At 39.0% G+C, this 15186-nt stretch overlaps 1 protein-coding gene across 1 annotated transcript in view; it reads left to right on the forward strand.

Moving 5' to 3' along the window:
* Window positions 1-15186, forward strand: part of shot (dystonin-like protein short stop) — a 695338-nt gene that overhangs the window by 494839 nt on the left and 185313 nt on the right. The window contains exon 29 of the mRNA XM_067150176.2: window positions 229-10285. Coding sequence (XP_067006277.2) covers window positions 229-10285 — 10057 coding nt within the window. The remainder of the gene's footprint in view (window positions 1-228; window positions 10286-15186) is intronic.

A 15186-nucleotide genomic window follows, 5' to 3' on the forward strand; every position in this document is an offset into this window, starting at 1 on the left:
GTTTGCATGTAAAATATTTTTGTAAACAGAAGATATTCTCTTCTGGAAATATTCTCTTCAAAATACTTCTTTATTTATTGTACACTTTCTTGCTGAATGTAATCAGTGAGTCACGCAAGTGTTGTATAAATAGTAATTTTTGGTTTAAGTTTACCTTTGTAGTAGTGCAGAGTAACTCAAATTTTATTGTATTGATAAGTTTCTTTCAGAGTTAATTTCTGTCATTAGGTATATTCATCATAGTACTTCGTCTCGTGATGCTGTTGATTCAACCAAGACATTCAACGATAGTCGCCCTGCAACGTCTATAGCTACCGTAACTGTCACAACAACTCCAAATAATCATAATGACTTGCCTAGTATAAAATATCCTAAGACTGAACCTGAAGTGTTTGTTCATAGAACTTCGTTGGGAGGGACCAATACCTATCCTATTTCTGTAGCAACGAATGGTGAGACTGTCTTGGGAGGATCAAAGCATGACTCTCCTTCTAAATGGATGGGTAGCAGTATGCAGTTCTCTGAGATAAGGTCTCTGAAGAGAATCCATAAGGTAGAGGAAGGGATTGGAACTGAGAACATTATTGAAACACCTGGAATCATCCATCCTTCAACGGGAGAAATTCTGACTGTGGGTGATGCTATTAGTCTCCGCATTCTTGATGTGCGGACTGGACAGATAGCTACATCACCTGATAGTCGCTCTCCAACCGTAAGCATTGAAGAGGCAGCAGCACGGGGCTTAGTAGATCCGGCATTGGCTGAGCGTCTCTTAGGCCCATGTGGTATTGTGGAAGACGATGGGTGTTCAGGGAGGCAGCTATCACTGCTGGAAGCTATTCAGAGGGAGCTCTTTGATGCCGAAAGGGGCTTCATTACATCGACAAGTATGGACGAGCGGGTAAAGGTAACGTATACAGACTCGAAACGGACAGGGACTAGCATTGCCGAAGCATTAATGAGAGGGTATATAGATCCAGAGACAGGGCAATATGTAGATCCTAAGACAGGGGAGCGAATGACATTACTAGAAGCATATGCAAGGAATATTCTGGAGAAAGAAGTGGTTGAGTTGAGAAGACCAAGTGGAATTGCTTTGTCAGATGCACTAACTCAGGGTTTGGTAGATGATCGAAGTGGTCAGATAATAGATCGTAATTCTGGTGAAAAGTTTCCTCTTTCTGAGGCTGTTCAAAAAGGACTTATTGATCCAAATATCAGAGAGGTAGTTGATGCTTCTGCTGACACTAAATTAACTGTAAAGGAAGCCGTTGATACTGGTATTTTAAATCCAAAACAAGGAAAATATATTCATGGACTTTCGCAGGAAGTTCTTCCATTGCGGGAAGCTCGGAGACGTCAACTCATCGTAAAACCCATGACATTGAAAGACTGTTGTGATCTGGAATTAATAAATGCTGAAGGTAAGATCTTAAGCCCGATACATAAGGATAGACTCACTATCCTTGAGAGTATATCAAGAGGGGTTCTTGATGCAGATACAGCAAAGTCAGTCACTGATACCTCTAATGGTCAGCTGTTAACACTCTCAGAAGCTCTTGCTTCTGGAATAATTTTGCCAGAAGGTAAATTTAAGGATGCATCTACAAGTGAGATATGTACTATTCCAGAAGCAGTTGATAGAGGTCTTATTACTTCAGTTTCTATTAAATCCATCTTTGATATTGATGGTTTCAAAGACCCAAACAGCAATGACTATGTTAGTCTTAATATTGCTCTTGCAAAAGGTATAGTCAACACTAAAGGTACTGCTAAGTATGTTATAGATCTTAAGTCTGGGAAAACTATTTCAATGGATGAAGCAGTAAAGCAAAACCTGGCTCGGCCAGAGGTACTAGAGATGCTGAACCGTAAGATAGGCATTACTGATAAAGGTAAGGAGCTTACTGTCTTGGAAGCTGTTGTAAAGGGCCTACTGGACCCCAAAACAGGGCAAATTATAGATGCTAAGACAAAGAAACCTGTACCATTGGATGAGGCTATTAAGCGTAATTTGATTACACCTGAAGGGGCTTCCCTTCTTGCAAGTTTATTGTCAATCACTGTCACAACACAGACTGTGACAAAGACAATTAAACGATATGTCACTGTGACTACAAGTGGTGTGACAACTTCAGAAGTAAGAATGACTTTTGGTGAAGCAGTGAAACGTGGCCTTATTGATGAACATTCTCAAACGTTCCATGATCCTGAGACGGGCAGAGTTATTCCTGTACATGAGGCAGTTCATTTAGGATTAGTGGGTTCGCCCTCAACTCAAAGCCCTATTCAGTCTCCTGCAAGGAAACGACCTAGTGACCTACCTGTATTAACCAAGCATACGCCAGCAGAAATTTTGTCTCCCACTAGACAAAAGTCATCTGAAAAGTCTTCTCCTGTTAGAGGTCCTTCACCTACAAAACAGAGGTCTGTGGAACAAGTTTCCCCAGTTAAAGATCGTTTTGGCAGTCCTTTGTCACCAACAAAGGGTTCTGGTAGTACATCACCTGTAAAAGAAAGAGTTCCTGATGCTGTTAAAGGTAGAACTCCTGGTAGCAGTTCTCCCATAAAGGATCGTAGTATTTCTCCAGTGAAGGAAAGGATGTTTGAGAGAAGTATTAGTGGATCTCCAGTTAAAGGCAAATCACCCACTTCTCCAGATAAACATAAGACTTTTGATGTGTCTATTAGTAGCAAATCTCCATCAAAAGATACAAAGTCACCTGAGCGTAATACATCGCCTATAAAATCTAGATCTCATTACACTCCTGAGCCCATGGACACTACAGACACATCTGTTAGACAATCTCTGAAGTCGCCAACAAAGAGTATTTCCCCAACTAAAGTACTTTTTCAGGAACCTCAGATCTCCCCATCTAAACAAAGTATCACTGAAGATTTTCTTTCTGGGGAACGTCAGGCAGCTGCGATGGAAAAGCAAATATTTGAACTCCCTCCTGATGGCTGGCTTTTGTCTGAAGCTATTGAACAAAGACTGTTTGATCCTGTAACAGGTTTGTTTATAATTCCAGGAACAGATCGATTGGTGTCTTTTGAGGAGTGTGTTAAACTAGAAATCATAGATCCAGCTTCTGCTCTTGTTATTGATCCAAACAATAACAGAAAGATCTCTCTTATGAGAAGTGTTGAGAAAAGAGTTTTGGATTCAACTGGGCACTATTTACAACCAGGTAAGAAGATGACAATGAAAGAAGCCATTGACAAAGGTGTGGTTATCCTAGAGGGAAGGACAGAGAAAGATTCCTCATCACCTAGACTTATTCAGATTACTAAAGTTTCTGGAAGGCCAGATTTGGTAGAAGTGTCAGATGTTAATAGTGGTACTGGACCCCCAACATTCACAGAAATAAAGAGCTCTGAAGCTGATCTCACTAGTTTGGAGCCTTTACAAGTTGCTCAAGGTATAATTTATGATCCAGCCACAGCACTGGTAATATTTACTGAATCAGGAAAAGCAGATAATCTTTTAGCAGCAGTAAAGGAAGGGAAGATTGAACCTAGAATGGTCAAGGTGAAAGATCCTTACACCGGCAAGGATCTGAATATAAATGAAGCGATGAGAAAGGGCATTATTGATAAAGAGACTGGTGATTTTAAAGACAAGTCGGGGAGGAGAATATCTTTGACTGAGGCAGCCAAATTTGGAGTTATTGCTGTTTTAGGAGCACCATTGGTTGCTGCAGCAAAGGCTGTTAAAACTATTAAGAAGGCTTTAGTTGTTGATCCATCTAGCGGAGAGGAGATTCCTGTACAAGTTGCATTTGAACGAGGACTCATTGATGAAGATACACTAAGAAGTTATGAAGCAGTCACAGAGAGTTTTGATGGAACATCACCTGAGCATGTTGTCACTACCAGGACAGAAGTTGTGTCTACATCTGTAGTTATACAAGATCCAACTACTGGCAAGGAGATAACTGCTGAGCAGGCAGTAGAGAAGGGACTTATTTCATCAGAAGACTTGAAGCATTTGACTGCACAGGTGACACAAGAAGGTTTGGATGGAAAGGGAAAACCTGTCAGAATTCTTGGTACAACTGCAATCTCTCTTGATGATGATGATCCAAGCAGGCCTTCAGCTGGTGAAAGAACACGTGGAAGAGTGACAACTGAACCAAAATATAAAGTGGCCATTGGACGTGCACGCTCATTCTCACAAAGTCCAGAACGTGAAGCTAAACCTGTTGTGTTGCAGAAAATGCGTAAGAAGATAGTGAAACCAAAAGATGCTGTAGAAACAGGCTTGATTGATCAGCAAACAGCAGAAATATTAGAAAGGCCTGAAACATTTACTGGAACATCTGGCGAGAGCTTAAGCCTTGCTGAAGCTGTAGCTTTGAAGAAACTAGATGGCAACAAGGGAGCCATAATAGATCCCCAGCGTGGTGATGTGTTGACCATTAAAGAAGCAATGGATCGTGGCATTTTGGATTCTTCTGGTCAATCTGCTAGACTTCTCATACCTGTTGCAAGAAGCTTGTCCATTCCTGAACTTATGGAACAAGGACTTATTGATCCAAAGAGTGGAAAAATTGTGCACCCTGAAACTGGAGTTCATCTTTCTCTCTCTGAAGCTGTTGTTTGTGAGATTGTAGATCCTTTATCTGTGCTTGTGGAGCCAGGAACTAAGAATAAAGTAACTCTGGAACAAGCCATTGAGAAAGGAATAGTTGATGAAGATCAATCCAGAGTCAATACTTTTGATGGTCCAGTTGACTTGCTTACTGCAGCCCAAGATTTAAAAATGTTCCAGCCTTCTACTTCCGTGGGTGTTACTGTTCTGAAAGGTCTTCCACCAGCTGGTATGACATTCCCTGTTGCATTGAGACGTGGTCTCATTGATCCCATAAAGAAGGAAATAGTACATCCAATAACTAAGGAACGGACACCAATTGAGGAAGCTATCAAAAAAGACTTTATTATGGCTTTGCCTTATCCTGTTTCACCGTATAGTGTGGAAGTAACTCAAGCGTTAGAGAGAAATCTCATTGACAGTGAGAAAGCAACGTTTAAGAATCCAAAGACAGGGGAAGAAATCCCTGTGTCAGAAGCCGTTGAGAGTGGTCTTCTAGTCATTAAGCCAGTTCCTCAGTTGACTTCATTTGAACCAAGTGGTACAGTAACTGCAGTGACTGAAACTGTTACTTCTTATCATACGATCACCACTAAAACAATTGAACTCCAGCATGGTTATATTCTAATTGGACCGAATGAGGTAAAACATTCACAGTCAGGTGAAGTTATTCCAATAGAAGAAGCTCGAAGGAGAGGTATTGTCAAAGATGAATCTGAGACGAAGGAAGAGTTTACAACTCGTGAGATTAAAATGTCCTTCTCTGATGCTATTGCACAGGGTTTGGTTGATTTGGATGCTGGAACATACACAAATCCTGACACTGGGAAGACTATGCCCATAGCAGAAGCTATCAAAGATGGACTATTGGATGCCTCTACAGAAGCTGAAGATCCCAGAAAATCACCCACAAAGAAGAAGAAGAAAATGAATATATTGGAAGCTTTTGAGACAATTTATGATGACAAAACAAAGAAATTTAAGGACCCTCTATCACCCAGCAAGGCATACACTTTCAAGGAGGCTCTTGATGCTGGATTGATTGATCCTGAATCAATAGTGTATGATGTAAGTAATGGAAAGCCAGTCTCCACCAGGGAGGCAGTGGAAAAAGGCTTAATTGATCCAAAGACTGGGCGTGTGAAAGATCGTAAAACAGGTATGACTGTCAATGTGAAAGAAGCAGCTAAAATGGGTCTTTTGGCTATAGTAGGTGCTCCAGTACTTGCTGGTATGGCTGTAGCTGATGCAGTGAAGGGGCTGAGGAGCAGAGGAGATAAGAAGAGTCCAGAGAAAGAAATGGGGCGTACTAGTCCAACAAAAGACAAAACGTCTGTACGAACAAGTCCTGCACGAACTCCTGCACCTGTTGAAGACAGTAAAATCATTCCTACAAAATCTGTTGAGAGACAGAGGACTCCATCAAAGAGTCCAGAAAAAGAGAAAGTTCCTGCAACTATAACAATTAAGACAAAGGCTAGAACACCATCTCCAACAAAAGATACTCACTCATCTGTTGTATCTCCAACTGATGTAATGCCATTGAAGCAAGCCATTGCTATGGGGCACATTGATCCTAAGACCTGTAAGATAACTGTAGCAACACCTGAAGGAGTGAGAGAAATGCCTATTGAAGAAGCTTTAGATAATGATTTTGTGACTCTTGCAGCGGTTGTAGATATTACGAACAAAACAAATGTTGAGTTAGTGGATGAGAAAACAAAGTATAAAATCACAGTAACAAAATATCTTAATGCTGAAGAGTTGGCTTTAGAAGGTGTTTATGATCTCAATTCAGATACATTTGTTGATCCTCAGACTGGAGAAGCTCTTAGATTTGAGGACTTAGTTTTGAGATATACCGTATTTGATCCAGATGTGGTGTATGTGAAGGATTTAGACAGTAGACCAGAAAGGTATGTAACACTAAGAGAAGCATTGGAAATTCCTATTATTGATAGACATACAGGTCATATAGTTGATCCCAGAACTGGTAAAAAGGTACCTTTCTTCGAAGCAGTGAAATTAGGCTGGATAGTGGAGAAGCCTGTTAAATTGAAGGTGGCAAAACCTATTGTGCCTAAGAAACCACAACCAGCTTTAACTTTGCAAGAAGCTGTGGAAGATGGTTTGTACGATCCAAAGTCTGGTGATGTGAAAGATCCGAAAACAGGACAAACATTCTCTATTGTGGAGGCTCTTAAGACTGGTATTTTAGACCCAAGTTCTGTTAGCATTCGTAATCCAGAAAATGATGACATTCTTCCTCTGTCTGAAGCTGTAGAAATTGGCATTGTAGATCTCCATAGAGGAGTCATAGTTAATGTAGAAACTCGTACTGAAGTAGAGTTCAAAGTTGCATTCCTTAAAGGTTTCATGGTTGCAGGTCCTCGTAAACCTATTTCTCTTGAAGCTGTGATAAAGAAAGGACTTTATAAGCCTGACACTGGAAAAATAACTGATCCTTTAACAAAGCAGAACATTGATATTGAAGAAGCAGTCAAGAGAGGCCTTGTTGATGCATTTGTTACAGAATGTAAGGATAGTAGAGCAGATACATTTGTATCTTTGGATGATGCTCTAATCACCAAGTTAGTCAATCCTAGCACTGGTAAGATGAGGGATACTTTCACTGGTAGCCTGCTTACTTTGGACAGTGCTCTTGATAAAGGTTTGATAATAACCAACAAATTCAGTATCCCTCTCATAGATGCTATTGTACAGGAATATTATTCTCCTCGCACAGGAAAATTTTCTGATCCAGCCTCTGGTGATGATATTACTTTACAAGAAGGAATGGATTGTGGATTTATTGATGTTACTTCAGTGCGTGTGAAAGATTTGCAGAAAGACAAAATAGTCATTGTTAAAGATGCTGCAATAACAGGGCTCTTAGATACTCAAAGAGGATTACTAACTTATCCAACACCAATGACACTTGATGTTGCTTTTGAAAAAGGGTACTTGCTAACCACTAGAAAACCGTGGTCTCTTCAGGAAGCTCTTGCTCAGGGATGTTATGATCCTCAAACGGGACTGATGATTATCAACGGTGATGGAGAAAGAATCACCCTGGAGGAAGCAATGCGTCGTGGAGAAATTAACAGGGATGCTCTTACAGTTAAAGATCCAAGATCTGGAGATATTATTACTCTTGGAGAAGCAATCAAGATAGGTGTGATTGACCCTAAATCTGGTACTGCTACAGATCCCACTAATGGTGCTGAAATGCATTTCTTTGATGCTCTGGAACGAGGACTTATTATTCCAGCCAAAAGAAAGTTCTCTCTACCTGAAGCAGTTTTCAAAGGCTTTTATGATCCTAAATCAGGCAAGTTTACCAGCCCTGAAACCAGAGAGAAACTTCCCACTGATAGAGCCATCAGGAGAGGTATCATTGACTCTGCATCAACTCTAGTAAAGGCTAGTGGTGGTAAAGTGATGACATTTGGAAATGCAGTTGAAGAAGGCATTGTTGATTCGAGAACTGGTACTATAACAGGCATGGGAAAATTTGGACGCAAATTGGATTTCCAAGAAGCTTTTGAACAAGGCTTATTGATAGAAGTGCGTAGACCCATGACCTTAAGTGAAGCTTTGATGAAAGGTGTTTTTGATGAAGAAACAGGTTTGTTTTTGGATCCTGCTTCTGGAGAATATGTAACTCTAGCATATGCTGTTGACAACAATCTTATTGATTCAGATTCTGTTCATGTTAAGGACACAAGGAGTGGTTTCTGGAAGAAGCTGTCACTCTCTGAAGCTATTAAGCATGGTTTCATTGATGGTGAGACTGCCAAGGTTAAAGATTTTGCTCATGGTAATAAAGAAGTCAGTATTACTGAGGCTTTTGACAGTGGTTTAATTATAGATAGCAAGGCAGCAGTATCTGTTCAGAGAGCTATTCATCAAGGTTTGTATGATGATGCTACTGGTAAATTCACAGACCCCAATACTGGAAGGAAAGTTACTTTACATGAAGCTATTAGGCGTTTTATAATCAATCCACAACTTCCCTGTTACTGGGAGAAAAAATCAGAGCGTCTGCTGTCTTTGGTGGAGACTTGTCGTGCTGGTATCATTGACAGACGAGTTGGCACCTTTAAGGAACCTGGAGCCAACTGTACTATATCATTGTCAGAAGCCATGGATTTGGGCCTCATTGTGGACATTGAGAGTGCTGGATTTGGCCTGTATGAGGCTATTGCTATGGGACTATATGACCCTGAAACAGGCAGATTTGTCCATCCCTCAACCGGAAGGAAACTGACACTTGGTGATGCTTGCAAGGAAGAACTGGTTAACCCACTTACCTCAATTGTCAAACATTCTAAGACTGGGAAATACATGAAATTGCCTGATGCATTTGAGGCAAAACTCATAGATGATGAAAAAGGTATATATAAAATTCCAGATTCTAAAAAAGTCCTTACATTAAAGGAAGCAAAAGAGAAAGGTTTGATTGTAACCGCTCGTAAACCATTGTCAGTTGAGGAAGCTGTTCGAAGTGGTCTCTATCGACCAGAAGTGGGGAGATTTGTTGATCCAGATGTGGGAGATCAGCTTGACATAGCATTAGCTTTGGAGCATGGCCTCATAAATGCTGATACAACAGCACTGAAAGATCCTTCCACTGGCCAGCTAAAGAGTGTAAATTCGGGCATTGAGGATGGTTCTATTGACGTTCCACGTGGTCGTATAACAGATCCAAAAACTAAGAGGGCATATACGATAGATGCTGCCTTGGAAAGAGGGTTAATAGTAACTGTCGATCGACCTATCACATTCCAACAGGCTGTAAGGCGAGGCTCCATTGATTTCCAGCGAGGAACCTTTAAAGATCCTCGAACCATGCGTGAGTGCACCCTTGAAGAGGCAATCAGATATGAATTGATTGACCCTGAATCGGCTGTAGTGAAAGATCCTCAGACAGGACGATTTAGAACTTTGAAGAAAGCAATTATGGATGGTGTTATTGACTTGAATAAGCGTGCAGCATTTGATCCTCAGACAGGTAAAGTGAAACCTCTCTGTATTATTTTTGAACAAGGAACTGTAGTGTTCTTACGAGAGCCTCTCACATTTGATGCTGCAATTGAGCAAGGACATCTTGACGTTTCCACTGGAAAATTCACTGATCCTCAGTCTAAAGAAATACTCACCCTGAAAGAGACAGTTTCATTAGGTCTTATCGATCCAGATTCTGCACTGATAAAGGATAGCCAAAAGAAGAAACTTGTGAAGCTCCCTGAAGCATTTAGGAAAGGTCTTATGGACGCAGAAAAAGGTAATGTTTTGGATTCGGCATCTTCCCGTTTATATACCCTCTCCGCTGCTATCGAGTCTGGTCTCTTGACAACTCCCCGCAGAGGCCTTTCTCTTATTGAGAGCTTACAATTTGGCCTTTATAATCCAACAACAGGTGGGTTCATGGATCCGTTCTTCTCTACGGGTGTTATCGATAGGCGTAGGTTAACTTTAGCAGAAGCCATCGATTCTGGCCTCATCGATCCATCTACAACAGTGATCAAGGATGCTGCCACTGGAAACATCTCTCCTCTCCCAGATGCCATATCTGTCACCAAGGTGGTGAATGCTGTGTCTGGTCGTATGCTTGAGACCTCTTCAGGAAAGACCGTCGACTTGTTGAAAGCCCTTGAGAGGGGTTACATTCTTGCTGCCGAGGCTAGGGTAAGTGAGCATGTTCTTTTCCTTTTTATTGGAATGCTGCGCATGTTTGTAAAAGGAAATCAACCACTTATTGTTGTTCCTAACATCAGAATCATTGTGCTCGAACAGAAGAATGTCTATAAATATTCATGAAAAGTACTTGGCTACATATATACCATTGTACTATCATAACACAAAACTCTGTAGTAGGGATGTGCAACCTTAAAAAGAAATCTCGGATTGTTTCTAAAAGTTATTCACAAGGCACAACCAGCGTGGAGACTTGTTTATATACAATAAGAAACGTATTGAAAATGTGTGTGCAAGTGCCTTTAGGTTAGGGAATCAAGTTGTTGCATCTCCTGGTACCTATCACATCACCGTTTTTCCTATAAGTATATTTTACAATGTTGTATTCTGAACATCGAGCATTTATACTTTGAGGACACAAAATCTTTACATTATCAGTTTTAAAAAGTCCAATAGTGGTAAGAAAAGAAATATTCAGTAATACTACAGCAGTCTTAGGATGGAAATAAAATTCTCATATAATTCTCCCCCTTTCTTCTTAGCTGGTACCTGGAGAAAACATTGGGAGGGGGGGGGGGGACGGGGGTAGGTAGGTTTTTGTGCACTAAAGCAGATTATTTACATTTTAATACAGTAAATTAATCCTTGGGATAAATATAATACAATTGTTGCTGTACTTTCCCTCAAGTAAAATCCATAAAATGAATGGTTTATTTTTATAAAACCAAGTTTATTTCTCTTCTGATATTTACAACTAAGGTTTGAATTGTAACTTCATTCTTGTTGCGCTATTAAACCAACTGCTGCCTTTATTACACATTTTCTTCATAAATTCAGAACGCGAAATGGAGTTGAAAGCATTCATTGACAGTCTTTTTCACAAAAAGGAATCTTGGACGGTAATCAATTGTTTGTTCTAAATTTTTTGTCTGATTATACTCCAGGTATTTATTACAGTGGAATGCTTGCACACTGCAAACCTTCATGCAACATTTGTGCTATTGGGAAGTCCAGTACATGTTGCTATGTGCAGTTGTGATTTATCTATAAAACATTTTCTATATTTTATTGTTCACTATTTTTAGCACCTACTTAAGGAGAAAACAACACTCACCCCAGTTTCTGTTAGTGATACAGAAGTTTTTCTGGCCAATAAAAAAAATTGCTTTTGCCAGGATGTGCATCTTTTTCTTGTATGATTTTGTGCTCTCTTCGTTCTTTAATTTTGCTGCTACTGGTGGTGTAGGGGTTACCATAACTTCCTGATCTTGGCCTTGGTTCAATTCCTTGCTCTACCGTATATTTAAAAAAAAAAAGAGTGGAATGGGGTACACTTAGCTTCAGGAATATCACTAAAAAGAATGGGGATTAAGATTCCTACTATTGACCATCCTAGGAGTTGTTTTCTATAGTTTACACATTTGAACTCCAGGGTAAGAGTGGAGTGGTACCATGGCTGCTTCCTTCCTAATCCTAGGCCGTATTAAATTACATTTAATTAAAGTGAATGCATAGACTGCGTAGGCACACAAGTTATCAGACTTCACTTGTGCTAAGGCTGTAAACCCTTAAACGGGCAGTTAAAATGAATTATAATTTTCTGTAGTTATAAAAATTAGAGGGGGGTCTAATCTGGAGAACAGGTGATCTTGACTAAATACTGAATAATGGATAAATCTCAGGAGAATTTTATGGGCCGTTATCAATGCCTGTGTAATTAATGTCACTGGTAATGAACTGAAAGATAACTGATTTTGTAGAAGTTTTCGTGCAGGGAATACAGTGCTGCGGCTTATTGCTTGAAGTCTCATCAAACAATCAATGCTGAAGTTAGTTGCGCCCGACTGAAGAACTTCACAGTTATAAATTAACTAAGTTGAAACTGGAAAGAAATGGTGAGTAGCAACATCTTACACTCGGAAACCAACATTCAAATTGTCCTTGAATTTGAGCGGCTGACCAAGTTATCACAGAAGCATGAATTTTAAATACTTCATCAGTAGAAGATATATCCTGCATCATGATTCTCAACTTCCTATTAATAACAAAATTACAAGACAGTCACTGGTTAGCTAAAAAAAAAAAAAAAAAAAAAAAAATCTTGTTGTCGTCCTGAGGTAGTACAGCTATTTTGTGGAGGTGAGCGGCATGTACCTTTTGAACCACATGACAGCTTCCAGTAAATCTTATCAACACGAGGCTGATGTATTGTAGCACCTTCAAATACCACTTGACTGAGCCATCGAACATGCCAAGTTGGGCTCAGAAGGTCAGCGCTCTACACTCCGATCTATTCAGCCTGGCACTTCCATTACACAAATGATGTATCATAGACATAAAAACTTACCACCGTTATGAATGTTGATAGTACAAATGCTATCCGCAAGTTTGTTTTTTCAGTGACTCATCCTTTATTATTATGCATGTGGTATTAAACAGAAATCAGTGATGAATGTTAATACTTGTTCAATAAGATAGATACAATATTAGCTCATCTAGAAGTCGGAAAGAATTGCAAGTCAGTATTGTTTTTTAATATTCTCTCATCATTTGGAATTTTCAGTGTATTTGTTTACATTTTTAAATTAGAATCTTCTTTTGTGAGGAAATGTTATCACACTAGTAGTAGTAGTAGTAGTAGTAGTAGTAGTAACATAGTAGTGGCTAGTTGTAGTTCCTTTTAAATATGTTTCCAAAATTATTTGCATAACTTTACAAGTTGGTAACCGGTAACAGTGATAGGTTGAAGAGAATGGAATGGAAAGGAACAAATAACTGATAAATGATAACAGGATAAACACAATGACAAGTCAGGATCTGAAGAAAGGATAATGAAGAGAGGACATTGTCTCAATAATTTTGAAATTTTTTCAGAATCATCATATGCAAGTATGGTATATCCACAAGATTCATGAGGTTGCACATCCCTGCTTTATAGTGAAGTTAATTCTAGTTTCATGTTATTCCTTACTTCCTCTCTACCCTGTAAGAAATCCCCCCCCCCCCCAAAAAAAAAACCCATTAATTTGTAGGTATTCATTTCCATTTTATCCAAGTAAATGGACTTGTATATTATTATTATTATTATTATTATTATTATTATTATTATTATTATTATTATTATTATTATTGATAACACTTATTAATTGTATTCACTCCATTATGAGTTAAAGTTAACTTGGACAATGCAAATATTTACTATTTTTTTCACAATATCTATTTTCCTTCATGTTTTGGGTAATTTTCTTGAATATTTTACGTCATTTTTTTGTGGGGGGGCTTAAGGTCATTTTACATATGCCCAGTATGCTACAATAAATGCTTTCTCAGACTGCTTTGCAGATTACCTTTCTTATCGTTACTGCTGTTCACTAGGTCTGTAGTTTTTCTAATAAGCTGTGGATATTTTGAGTTAACATTTTCTTCCCTGAATGTTTTTTTAAAATCATTAAGAGTAATGCACATTAAGACCAACTTCTTTCACTTGAACTTTGTCAGTGAGTAGCATTAACCTATAATATTTTTTTTTAATGAAGTCTATTGTAGAATGAGAACCATCAACATCTGGTAGTAGTATGTAAAAGCATATTAACACCGAAATGTCTGGCTCCTTGGCTGAATGATCAGCGTAGTCACGGTCAGGTGAGAGGGCCCCGGGTTCGATTCCCGACTGGGTTGGAGGTTTTAACCTTAAATGGTTATTTCCTCTGTCTTAGGGACTGGGCATTTGTACTGTACCCAACATTCCTGCAACTCACACACCACACTATCCTCCACTACAAAAACATGCAGTTCCCATACACGGCAAATGTTGCTTTTGTTGGAGGATCTGCCTTACAAGGGCTGCACCAGTCTAGGAATACCCATATCATTATTATTATTGTTATTATCAGGAATCTGTAGAATACTGCCACTATATAATTATCATTAGCGTGTTGACACTGGTACATAGACTTGCTGTTTTGCCACCATATAGAATAAATTAAGTACCTAGATATTTTGGAAAAGGTAACTTGTTCATAGATGAACAAATCATGAATATTTTCAACTTACCCATTGTGTGTCTGAAAAGCAGTCATCCCCAGGTTCTATAATGAAATCCTTGACTTGAGATAATAGTGTAGTTGTCACTGAAACATTGAAAATGACAGAGCAATTATCTTCACACATTTTGTTATTACTTTTATTTTCTTTAGCATTCTTTGAACTTGACTAGCTCAAAAAGTCTTTAGGTTAGAGGAGATTCGTGATCATTGCTGTTAATATGGATTAATTATCAGGAGCATTTTTTAATGTATAAATGAATTTCTTATCGTTGCTGCTGTTCACTAGGTCTGTAGTTTTTCTAATGCGCATCTATCAAGAGGTGTTGGATGCTTGAATAAAACTGATGGCAGTGTTATGAGGCATATAGAGTAAGATGAGATGTGAGGTGGTTTGCCATTGATTTCCTCATTTGGGTAGAAGGTGTAATTATTTTGATCTGAATGTCATTACTCAGCACCACCCATACCTCAATAGCTTTAATACTGATGCAGTCATAAGTGTGACTAAGACTTTGGTGGAAGGTGCATTTTGCTCTGGCCTGATGTAAGAGACTGATAGAAAAAAAACAAAACAAAAGAAACCTTTATCCCCCCAAGAGAAAGCAACAAGCAAACCTTTGGTGATAATACAGTATAACTGTGTGAACATGGCGGTATTAGTGGAATATGCTCATAACTATGTTTTACAGATGGATACGTGAGTTAGATGATATTTCTCTACTTTTGTTTGTGAGCTCTTTAGTGAGAGAATCGTGCATCACAGATTTGACTGTCGAAAGAAGGATCTCGGCAATGATAGTGTGATCGTTGGGGATACATAATTGCTGAATCATTCTAATGGAATCG

Source organism: Anabrus simplex, chromosome 6 (assembly GCF_040414725.1).
Source record: "Anabrus simplex isolate iqAnaSimp1 chromosome 6, ASM4041472v1, whole genome shotgun sequence".
Taxonomy (NCBI): domain Eukaryota; kingdom Metazoa; phylum Arthropoda; class Insecta; order Orthoptera; family Tettigoniidae; genus Anabrus; species Anabrus simplex.